Genomic DNA, 18,534 nt, shown 5'->3' on the forward strand with positions numbered 1-18,534 from the left:
CTCTTAATTTAAGATGTTCTATATGCTTTAAACCTATTGCAACAAAATGAAACAAAGAAAGTCTCACTTGTGTGCTTGTATACTGAAGTCAATTAATCAAAGCATTCTCAACATGCTTTTTTTGTTCCGGTAATTGAGTGTTTTGTATAATCGAATTGTGCTGAAGTATCGGATAATGGGGTTTTGTATAATCGGATGGGAGCTTTATGCTAAAAAGACATTTTCGTTGACAAAAGCATTTTCCTTTCTGTAGATATAATTTAATAATACAAGTAAATGGATGGATAGATCTAGCAAAACCACAGATACACATCCTTCTAATCTGTTTACTCTACGTAGACCAAATGCTTGGCTTTGGTCACCTTGTAGAGCTCTGACACCTTTCTTGGCTGAATTACATCACAACCAGATTTTTAAAAGCCAGTGTTAATAACAAACCCTCACCAGCCTCCTTTCGCTGGAAAGATACACGGGTGAACCAAGTTTAAGAGGAGGTATTCAAGAAGGAGAGAAGGGAGAAGGGGAAGAGAGCAAGACTGAGAGTAAACCCCCTACCCAGGAGCACAAGTAATGAACTTTGCTTAGGAGGCACTCTTCCATAGAGCTGGCATCAGCATTACATTTTAATGAGCTGATTGGAGAGCAAGGGCAGCCTCACACAAGACAGCAAAACAAAAAAAAAAAAGAAAGGTTGAAAAAATTCATTTCATGCCTTGTGGTTGCTTAAAAAAGGGCAATTTGAGCAGGTTTCAACACATGTATGTGATCATTTCTAAATGTGCATTAATTGTATTAAAAGACCCCTATAAACTTTTCATTTCTAATTAAATTCAACCAAAAGAAATGGAGCACTCTCTGGGCCTTTGTTTATGTGGTAAATTAAAATGCAAATACAATGGTATTTATTTCTATTACTGGAGGAACTTCAAGAATCAGTTTTTTTTTAAATTGCCTACAGAATAGTTAGCTGTGATTCTTACTTTTTGTGTTAAGCTTTTAGTTCAAAATTCTGCATTTAATTGAAGATAATTATGAGTGAATTATAGTGAGCAAAAAAAAAAGATAACTAAAATTGATCCAAAATTTAAAAAAAAAACATTGTTTGGTCCTTCGGTAATCTGAAATTTCACGCCACCCTTAATTTATCAGCTGTAAAAACTGCAGACATTTAAATTCACACATTCATACATATAAAAAATATAAAATAAGCAATACAAATCACTTTACAGAACGGTCCTATTTTTAAGTTAAACATAGAAAGTACTGTTAATATAAAATAAAATAAAAAATAGCATTACATTTAATGCAGTGTACATAAAATAGAATGTTTTCTTCACACCCATTAAATGTCACTTCTGTGTCAGTGTAGACCAACAGAGTGAATCTAGTCGCTCTCAGGCTGATTTTTATTAACAAGCAGGTACAGCATTATAGTGCAAACAGGTTTGAATCTACAACATAAATTAGACATAAGAAAAGAAACACGCCACCTCAAGGTTTATGTTCTAGGGAAACTGACCTCAGGTCTGTTGACAAAAAAGGATGTTTAGCTTTAAACACTTTATTCCTGCATGAATTATTAAAGATTACACAGAGATGCGGTTGTACTTTGTGTCTGAGCTGCTACAAGGAATTGCCACCAAATACCTGCTTGTAGACATTAAAAAAAAACAAGGTCCTCAATGGCTTTCAATGGTATCGATTCAGACTCAAAGCAATTTTAATATTTCTTCAGGGAATTTTCAGCAACAGCTGAAGTCATTAATTCACCCTTCCAAATTGCTTATTCAATACCAGGAACATGGATTCCAAATAAAGGCCCTGCATTTATGTGGCTCACACGAGTCAAGGGGTCAAACAATTGTTATGAAGTGAAGTTAAAAATCCAAATAAAATATTGATATGTGTTTTCTAGAAAAGGCTTGTAGCTTTTGTCGCCTTGCCCCAAGGACAGTGCACTGAGGGAAATTGGAAGCTGCCTAAGTCATTGAAATCAATAGAGGTTTGATGTTTATAGACTATTTTGGTCATTAACTCTTAGTTGCCCTGACACTAGTGGGGAAGTTCATCATTTCAAACTATATTAAAAAAGCATTTTACTATTCCGCAAGTCAAATGAACACATGTATATGATTTGCATTTATAGGCATGACAGTAAATTCTATTGAAAAACGTGAGACTATTTTTTTCAATTTTTATACAAAAAGGTTTCGAATGTTATGGTTTATGTTTCAGTTTAAATTTGAACTCTAGAAAATGTGTACTTCATCTTTCATTATTAATTGTTTTAAAGTTTACAAATTATTGTGGCAACTAGCGTCTTTTTAAAGTGCCAAACAGATTAAATGAATCTTATGCTGGAGTAAGCTTGTGCACAGCAATAAGGTACTATTGCTTTCCTGTCACATATAATTTATAGCTTTCCATTTGCATCTGTTTGCCTGTGACTAATCCCCAACTTTTTATCCCCAAGCCCTGATCAATAGAATCTCATCTGCATTGGCACTTGGGGCTGTTCAGTTTTACAGAGGTGTTTGATTTGGGAAGATCAAAGCCAAGAGTGTTGGGTGCTCCTGTGGATGCTACAGAAAGAGAGAGGGAGAGAGGTAGTGGGGAGGAGGGAAAGATCATTAGTCCTGGGCCAGGTAGAGTCACTGAAGCTGATCATTGAGGTGAATTGATGTGATTTCATGGTTTGTTTGCAAGATCATTCAAGCCAGATTGTATCCATATCTTACCTTAAAGGTACAGTGAACCTTTTTAAATTTGGAATTAAAAGTCGGATATAGCAGAATAGTTTTTTTAGGACAGCCTTAGCTAAGGATTTCACACTGTCATATTCAACTTAACTCTTTCCTCATAAAAAAAAGCATAAAGCCATGTCAAGTGCACAAACAAATTCCATCCTAATGTATTTATAAAGAATGTGTACAAATCCAATCCTTACCCACATTAAGAAACAGACTGTCATGCTTGACTTGTCCAACTTGTGATTTCTGTTTGATCCACGTCCAACACGTCCTGCTGCAGTTGTTTCTTTGTTTGTCTGAAATTTAAATTTTGGGCAAATATATTGGTGTTCTCAAGTCCAAAGAGATTCTGTTTTAATAATTTACTCGGCTTTATATCATGCAGGATTATTCGGACCAAAGTTCAACAGCCTTTCCACTCTTCCCCAGATGGAACAGGGACACCACTCTCAACACCAGGCCACACCATAGGTAAGCCAGAAAAAAAAAAAAAAAAAAAAAAAATATATATATATATATATATATATATATATATATATATATATATATATATATATATTGGTTTGAGATTTCTAACTCTGCAAGCAAAATTGAATACAGGCCAAGTTTTAATTCTGAACTCAGCAAAGAAACTTTAAATATGCCACTGTTCAAAAGATGCCAACCAATATCTATTTGAGGGAACAAAAGTCATTATTATGAGGTCCTAAAAGGTTATGTCCAAAGCTAACTGCTTCAATCCTGAAAAAAACAAAAAGTGTTTTATTTAGCATGTTATGTATGAAGAGCGATCACGAAGGTAGAAAGTCTCGTTTCAAAACTCTTATATAACAGTTTATTCTCCTTAAAGTAAGAATCCCTTTTCAATTATTTTAAATAAGATTTTCCCCTTTCTCAGTACCAAGCACAGCCTCCCCGCCGGTATCCAGTGCTTCAAATGATCCAGTTGGCTCTTACTCTATCAACGGCATTCTGGGTATTCCTCGGTCGAATGGCGAAAAGAGGAAACGAGACGATGGTAAGAGGAAAGGGGATATTAAGACTTATTTTGTTTCATGCCTTGTCACCTTGTCACCTGTAGGTTAGCATTTCTAGCTAAAGGACCCACGTGCCTCTCATCTGCTTGTTTAAGCAGCTTAGATTTCCTGAAGTCTTGGCGCTGGGCCTTTCCGTTGACCCACAGATAAATTTAGCTTTACCTTTTTAATTTTAAAACACTGGGTCTTGATTTCATGCAATGTGATACACAAAGAACTGTAAATTATTAGGCAGCATTGTCCTCGCTTGGCGTAATAAAGGGATAATTTTAATGGATGTGCAACAGAGCTTAAGGTGTTCCATGCATAGATATCACCCTTACATGGAGATTCAAGAAGCCAGGGCACATGTGAAGGTCTTGATTTAAAGTTTAATAACTTTAAGATAAGTATTATAGTTTAGAATTAATTTGGAGGTGCACACCTATTTTAAATGATGCTTGTTTTATTGTTAGAACAGCGACGCACACACACTAGTATTTTTGGGCATTTAGAATTGGGGTGGAAAAGAATCAAGATTCTTTTATTTTTATGACAATCATTAGTCAGAGTTAATCCGTTTGTGAATGGTGAAATGTGTTTATGCAGCAAAATAATGATCATGCATCAAGTTAACAAGAAAGCCAATGATTTTTAGTCAACATTTAAAAAAGGAATACTACCACAGTAGTGTATTTGACTAACTAGACAAGAATGCTAACACTATTGTGTGTTAAAGACAAAAAAGACAAAAAAAAGGACCAATTAGGCCCCTAAACCTTTATTACTGCAAAGAGTGGAATTCATAGAGATCCTGAGTTTACTTTTAGGCAAGTGGTTCATTCATTGTGAAAAAGGTTAGGACTGTTGTGTGTTCTAAAAACAATTGGAGCCAAAGAAAAGTTAGCTGAAAGAGCTGCACAGATCATCATTGCCTGACTCCTTAGTCAATTCAAAGCAGCAAACACTGAAGGCTAAGGAAGAGAGTTCCTTTTTTATTTCAAGTCTTGACCTCCACTTTTGTCAGTGTTGTCTTGTACAATTAATCTAGGCTGAAATGATTAAGAAGAGTTAGGATAATTACATGTCAAGATGATGTAGCCAACCACCCAGGTCAGCTGGAGAAAGTGCTGCTGATGTGGAAGACATTTCAACTCAGCGGCTCAAGAAGAATGATTTTTTTTTGAGTGAGTGAGTGGATGCAGGCAGCCTGAGGGCTTATGGATTATCGGTTCTGCAAGCAATAGGCTTTTTAATGTTATTGAATAAACATCTCCCATGTGAGAAATCGAGCAGGTGGAGTAACACCGAAGGAGTTTGAGGGACTGCTCTGGTTGGAAATTATTTATAAAACCGCCATTTATCAATGCAGGCAGCCTTATTTCTCCGTTCCTCCTCTTCTGTGTAGTGGGCTGCCAATCGGGGAGGAAAATAGTATATTGTAAGTTGGGTTCACAAACATTTGCTTTGCTTGGACAATCACAGAGCAGCATAGACTGAACACGGATAGGGGGTAAAGATAAGAGAGTATATAACAGGTTGCGATAAATTACCTGGAACAAAACTAAATATAGGCATAACTGGCCATTTTACATGATTTTTTTTTAGACAACACTAAAGTAACTAATGCCAAATGACTTCAGGTTGTAGAAGCAGTTTGTGTTTGAATTTCTATACTAGATTTTTTATTTTTTTTGTACTGATTTAGCTCTTTCCCAAATCCCAACGGGAAATCCACTGTTCAGAAGTTGAATGGCAGGGTAGATTAGGATGTACCTTGTCAAATGCCAGTCATTCCCCGGGTCAGAGTAACTCAACCTGTATTTTGTTTGAGTTTGACACAGGGGAGGGAAGGCGCTGGCATTAGTAGAGAAGAAGGGATTGTTTCAGAAAGTGTTGGGCTTTTGTTTTGGAGGTCTGCCTGATGACAGACCATATATTTCCACAGCATCTCTATTTTGAATTATCAGCTTAATGTGCAATTTCCCTTGATTCGAGTGTCTGGGCTGCGTTCCTATTAACGTGCTGCTGAAAGGGAGGGGATTTATACATGGCCACTACTCGGTTTACTTAACACCCACACAGAGAAGGGAGTTCATGCCTCCTTAAAATACCAGTTTGTGGATGCAGTAATGCTGTCTTAAAGATAAATGAATGATTCCCATGTGGAAAACTAATAGAGATCAGTTTGTTCTTATAAAGCCACAACCATAATGAATTTCTGTTAGTAAACATTTTGTTTACGGCATGCATAAAGTACAAAGAATGAATGCTGTCTCTGTCCTCTTATTATATGGATATTGTCATATATTGTATTTTAATATTGTTAAAGCTTGAGCTCTTTTTAGAAACTACCATGATTCAATTAGCAATTAATACTAATCCTTTTAACAGAAGTCAGCATGCTAATCATTATAATACATTTACCAATTATTATTATTATTATTATTATTATTATTATTATTATTATTATTATTATTATTATTATTAATAATAATAATAATAATAATAATAATAATAATAATAAATTAAATCTCATAATAACCCGTGAATATTGTTTTTCCTGTATATACAAGTAGAACACGTTGCTTCCCAGTAGGAAAGCAGATTATGTTTCTGGGATGTGCGTCTCAAGAGAAACACCAAATCTTTTATCTCCAGATCTCTCTTGGGTCTTTTGAAATGCCAAACTGCTGTGTTTTTTGTTTTTTTTTAAAATATGGATATATATATTATAGTAGTTAATTGAAAAAGTACATTTGCACTTTTCCGGTATGATGGTTTTAGCATATTCACCTGTATGGATCTTGCTCTGCAAACCCACATGGACCTTCTTCTATGGGTTTTAAGAAAGCCTTGCATTTAATGTAATAAACTATTGCACACAAATACCAGGGATTTTGTAATTCATTTTGCAAACAGACACATGTATCTCCTGCAGCAATAAGGGAACTTCAGTTAGCAAGTAAAACAACATTTTTCTTTCTACATTAGAGCAATGATTCTTAATGAAAAAATAGGAAGTACACATTATAGTGGTGCTCATTCAAGCCCCAGCATTCCTCTAAGCGTCTTCAATTTTAATAATCAGGCCCTAATGAAGACTTGAGGACTGGTTATTTGAACCCCTGCCAATCGTCTAGAAAGCTATTTGTTATTTAAACGTAGTCCTTATTTCACACTGAGACATCAGGGAGGCTGTACGAGAGTTAATACATGGTTTAAATTTCATAGTAGCACAGTAGCCTTAGGCTACCTGAGACTTGTTGGGTTTAGTACTGTATATCAGCTTGATTAGATACTAATAACATTTATAGGAAAAACAATGCAGGCGATTTAATAAGAGAGAAAAAAATGGGTCAGGCAAATGGTAGATTTGTAGTCCAGATAGCCCAAAAATATGTTGGTTTTAACCCTGCTATGGCTCAATTCCAAAGCTGCAATCTAGTATTCTGCATCTCCTAACTTCTCAGTCAGCAGTGCCCTCAAAGAAAGATCCCCATTAAAAGAAGGATGTTGAGATAATGCAGTGTGACACACGTTATGTACACCAGGTCTTCGGAAGAGGCGCTTCAGGGACACAGGTGTCATAAGAGCCATTAATCTGCCATTGTCATGTGTTATTGCAAATTAAAAGTAGCATGTTACACTTGCTGGCTATTGGTGGCGTTGGCAGTAAGAAAGAAGGGGTGCGGGTAGTTCCCATGATTGTTTCTTTGGTGGATAGCCCCCCGCACGTTGTACAAAGTGACATTTAAGAGAATTTGCAATTCCGCTGAGAAAAGCTATTAATTCGCAAATTAACATCCCCCCCCCCCCTTTCCCTCTCCCTCGGATGTGCAAGTTATTGAAAAGACAAAAGAAATAGCCTAGAGGAGAAGACCAGGCTTCAGTTCTATCTGTGTAAAGATTGGTATCGCTGCTTGCAGATATATAAACCAATTACTTCAGCAGCCGAGTATGTGCCTCAACTTATTGCTTCCTTTGTAGGCCCTGAATCCATATCCAGATTGCTTTGTGTATCTCATTATGTAAAATAGCATGCGATCACCCGACTGATGCATAACTAGCCCGGGAAAATGAAGCTTAGGTGAGACATTTTTTTGGCCAGTCCACTTATTTATTTGCAGGAGCTCAGCCAAATGAGAACAAACAGTTATTACCGGTCTGTTGATTGTTTTCAAAAAGAAAATCCTGGAAATGTTTTTTGCAAGCTCAGGGCAGGTTACCCAATTTCAAGATGTGCCCGTCAGCAGGTCAAAAGGTCTACCGGCAAATTACAGGTTCAGTGTAAGGGTCATTCAAGGGCATAGCTGAAATTGAAGGCAGAAATGGCACACACTCCTTGCCAACATTTAAACAAGGCAGAACTATGAATACAATGGTAGAAGTCAAAGAGTGTGTTATAAAACCCCTTCCTCTTTTGATGTCACCAAGAAGCAATCCACAATGCTGGCTTTTGACAACCTCTAAAATTACTAGGTGTTTAAGAGCTATACATTGAACCACTTGTGAAGATGGCTTCTGTCTGGTGTACCGTAGTTATGAATGCCTGTTTCAAAGCAGTTTCTTTGGGGGGAAAGGGAAACAGAAATCTACATGTTGTGTTATAAAGATAAAAAGGAGTCCTTTTCTTATCCATTATCTTAACACAGCAAAAAGCAAGAGACAATTCCCTTTTTCAAAATACTGCATTGTATTTTTTTTATTAACTTGTGCTCCTACTGATCTGCCAAAACATTTGGCATTATACTTGTGTTGGCTGTAACTTGTGCATTGGTGTGGTTAGTCGTTATATCACATAATATAAGCTGTGTTTTTTTCCAAGAAGCGTATCTTTAATAATGCTCATTTGGTAGTTTAATTTTAAGCTTTCAAAACCACATATATTTGGAGGAATGTGCCTGTGTATTGAAAAATGAAAAATGTAAGGCTGTGTGGTCCAGTGGTTTAAGAAAAGGGCTTGTAACCAAGAGGTCCCCGGTTCAAATCCCACCTCAACCACTAACTCATTGTGTGACCCTGAGCAAGTCACTTAACCTCCTTGTGCTCTGTCTTTCGGGTGAGACGTAATTGTAAGTGACTCTGCAGCTGATGCATAGTTCACACACCCTAGACTCTGTAAGTCGCCTTGGATAAAGGCGTCTGCTAAATAAACAAATAAATAAATATATATATATATATATATATATATATATATATATATATATATATATATATATATATATATATATATATATCTATATATATATAGATATATATTGTGAAAAAAGGTTATGATCATTAATTCATCTTGGTACATGTTGGACTATGTTTAAAAGTTAATGTGACTATATTGTTCACTATAAACAATGATTATCTGATTGTGTTCTCCATTATATTGAAGATTAATGTGAATATGCTTGTGGATTGTAATGACCTGGGTTTCTCTGTTCTTTCACTTGCGGGTTCTAGAATGCTTCCAATGTATCTTTACTGGCGAAAGTAGGTGGGTGGATGCATGTTGTAACAAATAAAATGTAAAAATATTAAAGGTCTTGCCACAGCAATGGGTTTGGCATATGAGGCAGGATGTCCTTGTAGGATAACACCAAATCAACAGATAGGATATAATAGTCAAATCAGGTTACCATTTGTTTTGTGGCAGGATCATGCTTGATGCGTGTGGGCTGGGATTCAAAATTACAGGGCCATGGAAGTGGATACCCTTTCTTTAATAGTATCAATGTTATTCTTCCTGATGACAAGTAGAATGGAAACCTATGATAACATCTGGCTCTCGTAGCTAACCAGCTAAAACAAAATCTTTAATCTATCTAATGCTCTTATCTACCTGATCTTTGAATTGGTATAATGATATGCAGGAAGACAGATAGACAGACAGGCTGCCACAAAACAACAGCTCATGTCTAAATTCCAAGTTACAGGATGTCTACTCACCTAGGTAAATATAGCTTTGACATATATCCCCTTTAAAGATGTTTTTTATGGTCCACACAAGATAACCCAAACAATGCCCAAATTAGCTAACCAAGCAGCAAACACAATCACAGTTTTGTTCATAAATTGTCTTCCTAGTAGTAGTGAACACCCAACCCCCATCCTAAAGCTGTACCTGAATTGTAAACAGTAAGGAGCAGTATCCGCGTAATCTATTTATCACATTCACCGAGAGATATGTTCAGTAGTGTTCTTAATCCAACCTGTTTTAAAGAATATTGAAGGCAACCCAAGCTAGGTTTGAAAGGCCCAACAGTTGCTAGAAACATAAGGAATTAAAAAAAAGGAGAAAAGAAAATGTTTGTTTCAATGCATGTGCGCTCCTGCCTAGAGGTGTTTTAGTATTCAAGAGGACAGGTCAATAAGCATTTTGATTGGCTGTAAGTGATATCATTGGATCCTTGAAGCGCTAAAGAAAAACAGGAAGGATTTCACACAAAGAGAGAAATCATGTCAGGAAAAAAGTCAATTACAGGCACTGATGCTGAGAATTAATGGAGCGGTGCATTACCAGCAAAAAAAAACCCCAAAAAAAAACCAACAACGATGCATTAATTGTGTACTAGAACACAGCATCACCAAGGCAGCAGTGCTAAATGAAGGGAAACTCACATGCTAGGATCACGCTCGTGACCTAGACGAAAACAAGAAACAAAAACAACCCAGCTTGTGTGCTGTAAAATTAAATGAATAAACCCCTTAAACGTGCACAAAACAGCACACAAAATGAATGGACCTGTTTTCACTGCTATCTCTTTGGATACCGTTGTTTGCTGTACTGCCTTTCCGCACCATAGGCTTTGTAAATGCAAGCATTTTCTCAAAACATGTATAGTTAGGGAAGCTGTGCCTTTTTTTCCCTGTGTGATTGACCTGAACTAGCTGAGCTCATATGGGTATTCCTACTGTTATGAAGCAAAAGTCTTAATACATTATATATTTTAAATAACAGGGGAACAGGATACATTACCAACCTTTTAAAGTAGACAGTGTGACATAATAACAGATGCAATTGGAACTATTCTTCTCTGTAAAAAATAATAATTTAAATGTAAGTGCATGTTTATAAGTGCAAGTACAGGAAACGGACACAGAGGAACTACCTTGGGTTACCTGTAATCTGAGTTTATTTTGAAACTCAATTGCAAATTCTACATCAGAACCCAATTATATAACTTGTATATAATTATAAATCCCAAAAGAAATACAGTTTTGGATATAATGAACCTCTAATAATATAGTAATATTATTAGAGATTGTATGAGATCTCATAAGACCACTAACACAAGTGTAGGCTAATGTTGAAATCCTGCTTTAAACCAGAACTGAGTAGCTGTGTGACCCTGGAAGAGTCACTTCCCTGTGCCTCAGTCCCACTTAGCTGTAAAACTGGATTGAGGCAAGACCCCACTGTGAACAAGACATGACACCTGATTTGAGCCATCCAAGATGAGTAATTAAAGCAGTTAAATTAGGCTTACGAAAACCTTCACTTTTGCTGATAAGGATTCTTATCAGGATCATGATGAGATCAAAGCAGGACATGTGTTTTCCCTGTCGTAATACAGATAGAAACAGAAGATAGTTGTAAATAAACAATCCACAGTTGTAAAATGTATCCAAGCGACCGATTGTCTTCAGACTTTAACCAAAGGGGACACAAAACACAAGCAGTGTCTTCACACACTCCTGTCTCGTTAATATTTCAATGATGTGCTCTCTTTCCGCAATTTGTCTGCTCACTAATGCAGGTAAATGCTGAGTGTTCTGGAGCACACAATGGCTCGGGCCCACCTCCTGCTATGGGTCGCGACCCCTAGGTGTCACACCCGTAGAGAGGAGCCTGTTTTATAGAGCTGGTTATCTGATCTGATAGTCTGGTCCCTCGTTACTGGAGTGTTAATACTGAGAGATGTCAAAATGAATAGACTCAAGTGTGACAATGATCAATAAAATACCGATAAAACCTCGCAGAGGGAGGCCTTTACGGATATAGCCCCAGAGTTTTCCTGATTAAACTTAATTAATATTACATCACAGCTAATCTGGGAAAGCTCTACTAACTGCTTGGAGTTTTAGGAGAATGGTATTTTTAAGGTTGTATAGCACCATAAGAAAAGTAGCAGGCCATATAAGGATCATAGATTTTTTTTTTTTTTTTTATAATGTTATCCTTAACTTTGCAATTCACTTTCAGAATTACTGAAAGCATCCAGCTATATATTCATTTTGACACATGTTTAAGGAAGTTCTCATACGAAGTAAAAAATATCAACACAGATGTTGCAGAAATTTTGCAGGATGAAAATAAGAAGTGGAAATAATATATATATATATATATATATATATATATATATATATATATATATATATATATATATATATATATATATATATTATGAAACTGCAAGATTGTTTTTATTTAGTATAAAGCATGCACTTCTCAGAAGGGTTAAATGTATCCACACTTTAAAGAACAAAGTATTAGAAATTAACTGTATAATTGCTTTTTAGTTCACACTGCTGCTGAGTTGCAGCTGCTGTGAGGAAAGTCTGTAAGGTTTATTATTTTGTGTATGGGAAGCATGCTCCACTGTAGTGAATGACAAATGCTGGGTTATCGATCGCATTTTGTACTCAGGCCAGCTGATAGAAAGTAATTAATGACTCTATTTGCTTCAGTACCAAAGAGAACAATTGAGTTTGATACAGCAACAACTGGCAGTGGTGTGAAAGGCCCCTGAGGGGGCTGTCCATGAAAAATGCCTGCTTGGAGATATGTGGTCCGGCCCCTGGGATATGAAAAGATATATAATATACCCACACAACAGGAAAATAAGTTGAAAAATGTAAATATTTTTAACAGGATATCTATCTATCTATCTATCTATCTATCTATCTATCTATATAAACACACATGTGTATACATCCAGTATATCCACATATATGCAATACAGTTCTGTGTATATTTTGTTCTCCGTAAGACTGTGGCTCATCCTCTGGCCATTGAAAAAGGTCAAGCTGCAAAATGGAATGGCAATAACACCCTGAAATGGTACTATCAGTGAAACATGATTGATCAATTGAATTCCATAGCAGAGAAAAATGTGGGATTAAGTAGAGTATTATACGCACAATGAGTTGAGGCATGATGTTCATTTCAAGTTCATTTCGTCTGCCTCCTGCCACCAGATCAGGCAATCAATAGGAGCCTTGCATATCATATATCACTGCTCTCTCGCTGAAGAGAGAACATAATCTGCTGCAAATTTAGAATGACAGATTTGTAAGGGAGCTGAAGCCCTCCTGAATAAACGGCAGAGCGGTGAGGCTGTAGCCACTGCTGTTGCAGTTCAATTGGAGCTGAAGGTTTTTAAGAGGTTTAAGGTGTCTTACACAAGCAACAAAAAGAAAGAGAAGGTATCCCTCTTGAAATATAAGGGTAATCGGGTCAAAGTTCAGGTAAAAGGCTCATATTTTCTGAACTGGTTATCATGAAATGATTAACTGGTTTCTGTTGACTGTAAAAAGGCTATTACATTGATGCCGACCTCTAGTTTTCAAAATGAAATGCATATGCATGCATAAACAAAGCAAAATAAGATTTTATAGGCAATCTTGTCTTTAGAAAAATAACTTTATATGGCATGGCCTAATGTAAACCAGCTGAACAAAATGCATATTTAACTAAGACACCTGCACTACACAACAAGTATACATTTGTCTTGATAGTAATCCATCAATTACCACAGACCTATCACATCATGAAGGTGCTAATACTGTGGTAATTCCCAGTGGTTCCTAATGCAGTCTGTAAAACTGACACACATGGTTCAGCATTTTCTCAGAATGATTAGAATCTATTTAAAGTATCCTCAGACTGAAGATGGGGTTCTTTAAATGGTTCCTTACAAAGCCACGCAGATACTCAGACATAATAAAAAAAGGAAACCTACAGCTTCCGGGGGAGAGCTATGTGAATGAGAAAATCGTATAAAAAAAATTGTCACTTTTTCTCCTTGTAGATGGTACAGATGGTTCTGGCCCAAACAGTGAATCTCACGGTAGTGTGGACAGTTTACGGAAACACCTGAGGGCAGATGCCTTTACTCAGCAACAGCTTGAGGCTTTGGATCGGGTCTTTGAACGGCCTTCATACCCTGACGTCTTCCCAGCCACTGAACACATGAAACCTGATCAGGTCAGTATCTGTTTGATTCAAAAGATGGCAACCAAAAACCAGGGGCAACCAAAATACACAAATCAGTGAAGGTGATACAAATTAAATAATGAACAACATAAAATCTCTAGTTGAGCTTCTTAAAGCAGTAATTTAATGTGTCTATATCCAATAAATAAACTCATGTCTACTGTTTACTAAACAAACAAGAACCAGCAATGTCCAAGCCATGGCTGTCTACAGACAAACTTAGAATACAAAATGAGTATTCTTCAAAGCACAGATGATTAACACACATAATCCAAGAATAGCAGCAAGGTGCTATATATATATATATATATATATATATATATATACACACACACTATGACTTTATATTATATTATCTATAAATATAAGTAAAGAGTGACCTTTTGAGTTTTATCAACTACCATCTTGATTGTTTTCCCCTTTGAAGTTAGAAGTAAAAGCAGTGCAAACTATTCATCATAATGGTAAGAATTAGAGTCACTGTCAAGGCAACAAAATCATAAACACAAAAATAAGCCCTATATGTACAACTTTTTATTATAGGCACTATTACAATGGACAAGCTTTATTTACTTTCATTATACTATTAAACAACAAGAGACTATTCATTTTTCCCGTGAAACTCCAAGCAGGGCCTATAAAGCAAAAGCAGTTGCCTAATTGAGTTCATTTTAATTTCTCTCCAATCGTGGCGAATTACGCTGGTGATAAATCAGGGGGACAGCCCTCACCCCTAGTAGAAGACCTAATTTGCAGCTAATTACAAAACTGATTTCTACTGGAAGATCAATACCAAAACGAATTGGAAATGACTTGCAATCACAAAGAGCGGTAGTGAGGGTATTAAAAAAAGGAGAGGGGAAAAGGGTAGGCGTGTGGGAAAAAAGGGCCTAGACCAGTACAGAAAAATCAGTTTTAATTTAATGTAATATTAATCAGACCACTTTCCCTTTCATGGATTCTTTTCTCTTTTTTTAATTCTTGAAAAGGCAGGCCCATTAGCCTGTGTCTGGTTTCTAAAGACAGGCATTAAAAACCCATTCTAAAAATGCAAAACTCAATGGATTCAACCCCTCCCACACTTCTGCTGGCCATTTGGCCATCCCTTTCAAATCTCCAGCTTTTTTTAATCTGGATGATAACATAGCTATTATGCATCTGAAGCCTTTAAGATAGAGGAAAACATCCGCAATTGTGCCAGTGAACAGTTGTAGCAGACAATTAGAGTTTATCTGTGATAGAAGCAGACAAGGCTGGGGTCACAGGCATTCCCACTGGGATCTCAGTCCACTGAGCTGCTCAAACACACTTAAGGGGTAGGCAGAGACACCACAAATATACTGGGCTTGCTTCATTGCATACTGAAAGAATAATTTAGAGGCTAGAGTTAAAATGCTTAAAAAAAAAAATATATATATATATATATATATATATATATATATATATATATATTTATTTATTTATTAATGTCTAACAATTGTTAACAGCAATGACATATAAACCATGAATACTTTGCTTGATGCCGCTCGTAGAGACGAGGTTGGTTGCACACTCAAAAATCTCTTCTTCGCTAATATTATGTATCAGATTCCTCTTACATTTTGTTTTAAAAACGTTTTATTAATTATAGAAAAAATGTAAGCAGAATCTGATGCATAATATTAGTGGTCAAGTCTAAAAGAAGAAGAGATTTTTGAGTGTGCGACCAACCTTGTCTCTGCAAGCGTCATCGAGCAAAGTATACATGGTTCATATGTCATTGACGTTAACTATAATATATATATATATATATATATATATATATATATATATATATATATATATATATATATATAAATTAGATGACCATTCACTTGCATTTAAGGTCTAGTTAATTTTGCTGGTGACATTTTTAAATATAGTAAAATAAAAGCAATACTATTGTCACTACTAATATCAATACTAATTATTATTATGAATGCATCCTCAATGACTGAAGTCTGATATCCCAATCAAATTATATTTTAATACAGTACTACAATCTCCACGGTTTAATTTAACTTTATTTTTTATTTTTTATTAGCCCTTAGCTGTCTTCAATTTATTTATTTATTTATTTTTACTTAAAATGGTTCATGCATATGTCCTGCTATAAACGCCACACACTATGCCTCTGTAACAAAGCTTCAATGTTTCCACCCTTGGCTGGTCAGGGGTATAGCTGCACTGAAGCACAAAGAGACAGCTGACGCATTGTCTTTCTGTTCATTATGAAATCCTGTTTTTTCTTTTGACTTGATTATTTTTTAAAGAAAACCCAACAAACACATGTATTCTATATTTAACTACTGACTGCATATTGTCACGTTGTCCTGGTTATTTTGTCATTATACTATAAATTATAATTTGTATCAATAAAACATTTTTTTTTAATTATTCCAGCTATTTTGTTGAATAATATAACACTTTTTCTTCTTTGCAGGCTAACGAGTATTCTCTACCAGCACTGAACCCTGGGCTTGATGACGTAAAGCCCAGTTTATCAGCAAGCGCCAACCAAGACATAGGCTCTAATGTGTCACAAAGCTACCAAGTAGTGACAGGTAAGATGCTTGTGCAACATTGCAAAGCTGCTGCTTCCACCCTATAAACTGTATCTGTAAAATAAATGAACAATGCATAAAAAACGTACCCAGATAAAGTTTCGAAACTGATGAAGAATGTAAGGCTTCCCTCTTTAGTAACAGCTGTTTGCAACAGACATCAGAAGCTGTAATTGTGCCTAGACAGTTTATCAAGTCACCATTACTGATCGCTACCTACAAATGCCTGGCAACATTGGTAAGAAGGAAATGGTAAAAATGAGTATGGTTTTAAGCAATTTAAAGTAAATTAAGGCTTAGCTTCATTTTTTTTTGTTCGTTAGTCATTGGATTTTCCCTATTAAGCTACTAATAGCGATCCTGTTTCATTGCCAGCAATATCTGCATTTTTTTTTGTCTGGCATAGTTAATGACAATCTTTCTAATTAAAACATTGTTTCATAGTTGCCGCTGTTATTACCTAGAAGAAGACGGTTAAGTTTACTGATAACCAACTGTCGGCCTGAGATTAATATCGTGGGGTTTTATTAAAATTCACATAATTATGCAGGAGCCATCAAAGCCAATGAGTTCTGTGTGGGGGAAGACAGAATGATTGAAAATTACAGTCCCTCTTCTGAAATGATACCAAGCAGTGTTACGTGACAAAGAAAGGCTTCTTTCTCATTAATATGTGGGCGGCTGGTTTCTCCAGCAAGTTAGGCCTCATGAGAAGAAAGGTGTGTGTTTTGTCCTTTGTGCTCAGGTAGTCGAATGAAAGCAAGCCTAGTCTGGAGGGGTCCTTCCTGGCAGGTGGCTTTATTTGCACCTGGGAGGTTTAAAGAGGAAGTATTCCTTTTTAAAGGGGTTAAATAAAGGTCATCTGCCGATCTAGCACATAGCCATTTACCTTCCCATGAAGGAATTCCAACACGGCCCTGTGTTTATATATATTTTTATATATGTAATTGAAATTTGTGAATATGTGAATAAAACCTTATAAACAAACAAAAAAAAAAGAAATGTTTTTTGTATTATTTGTAGATGTGTTGTAGGGAGAATGTAAATATTGCATCTCAGGACAGCAGCATTTAAACCAACTCTGTGATTTTTTAAAATAGTTTTAATGGCCTAAACATGTGTTTTTATCAAGTGGTTCTATATCTAAACACAGTAAAGCAAAATTAAAAAGCATTCAACTGTTTAATAATTTTCCTCAACATTTTTAAATCTGCATTGTTGTTTTTTTGAATATATTTATTAGATCTTTAAATAAACGTGGGCTTGCTTTTTTTTTATTTGTGGTCACTGGCACTTAAAATGTTACCCTTGATTTTCCCCTAGTGACTGTTGACACTAATAACTTAATTTGCAATGTATTTTAATCTGGTACACCATTTGGGGTTTGGTTAATAGCAGGACTGTATGGTTTACTGGAATATGATAAACCCAAGTTTTAGGAACTGAAGCCAAGGAAAGAAAGGTGCTAAATTATCTTTTGCATTTAGGCTTGGATCCAATTTTTAATTAATAGCGCCTTTACAGGGGAAAGAGCTGAAGATTATGTTCATTCTTAAAATGTTTTCTGGTGCCAATTAAAATGCCTGGAGTTATTGATCTTGTTGATTTTATGTCCTGGAATTTGCATAATCTATTAAAGAGGAATGATTCATGAACTCTTCATTACCAGAGGAGATTGGAATTTTAAAGGAACTGCAAAGCTAAACAGAGAAATCTTTTGTGTCCTCTGTTTATCCTATTACTGCTAAAAGTATCTGTAAAGTAGGCAGCCGATTCAAATAAGAAAAGGATTTATAGCATTGTGAGCATCATTGAAATTCACCAGGAAGCAGCTGTCTCCTTTTAAATGAATATTTTAATGCATCTATGTAGTCATGTTTCTATAAAGTGGTCATTCTGTTAAGGTGGTACGATTCCCAAAAGGAAAATACTGAGGTTTTAGTTTTATTTACTGTGATAGCTATGAATGTCATTGC

The 18,534-nt window shown here is 35.8% G+C and overlaps 1 protein-coding gene across 6 annotated transcripts in view; it reads left to right on the top strand.

Moving 5' to 3' along the window:
* LOC117415025 (paired box protein Pax-2a-like) overlaps window positions 1-18,534 on the top strand; it is a 45,135-nt gene that overhangs the window by 14,560 nt on the left and 12,041 nt on the right. For all 6 annotated transcript variants that reach the window (XM_059026403.1, XM_059026402.1, XM_059026405.1 and 3 more), the window contains 4 exons: window positions 3,136-3,221; window positions 3,649-3,768; window positions 13,792-13,967; window positions 16,438-16,558. In XM_059026403.1, coding sequence (XP_058882386.1) covers window positions 3,136-3,221; window positions 3,649-3,768; window positions 13,792-13,967; window positions 16,438-16,558 — 503 coding nt within the window. The remainder of the gene's footprint in view (window positions 1-3,135; window positions 3,222-3,648; window positions 3,769-13,791; window positions 13,968-16,437; window positions 16,559-18,534) is intronic.

Source organism: Acipenser ruthenus, chromosome 7 (genome assembly GCF_902713425.1).
Source record: "Acipenser ruthenus chromosome 7, fAciRut3.2 maternal haplotype, whole genome shotgun sequence".
NCBI classification, from domain to species: Eukaryota; Metazoa; Chordata; class Actinopteri; order Acipenseriformes; family Acipenseridae; genus Acipenser; species Acipenser ruthenus.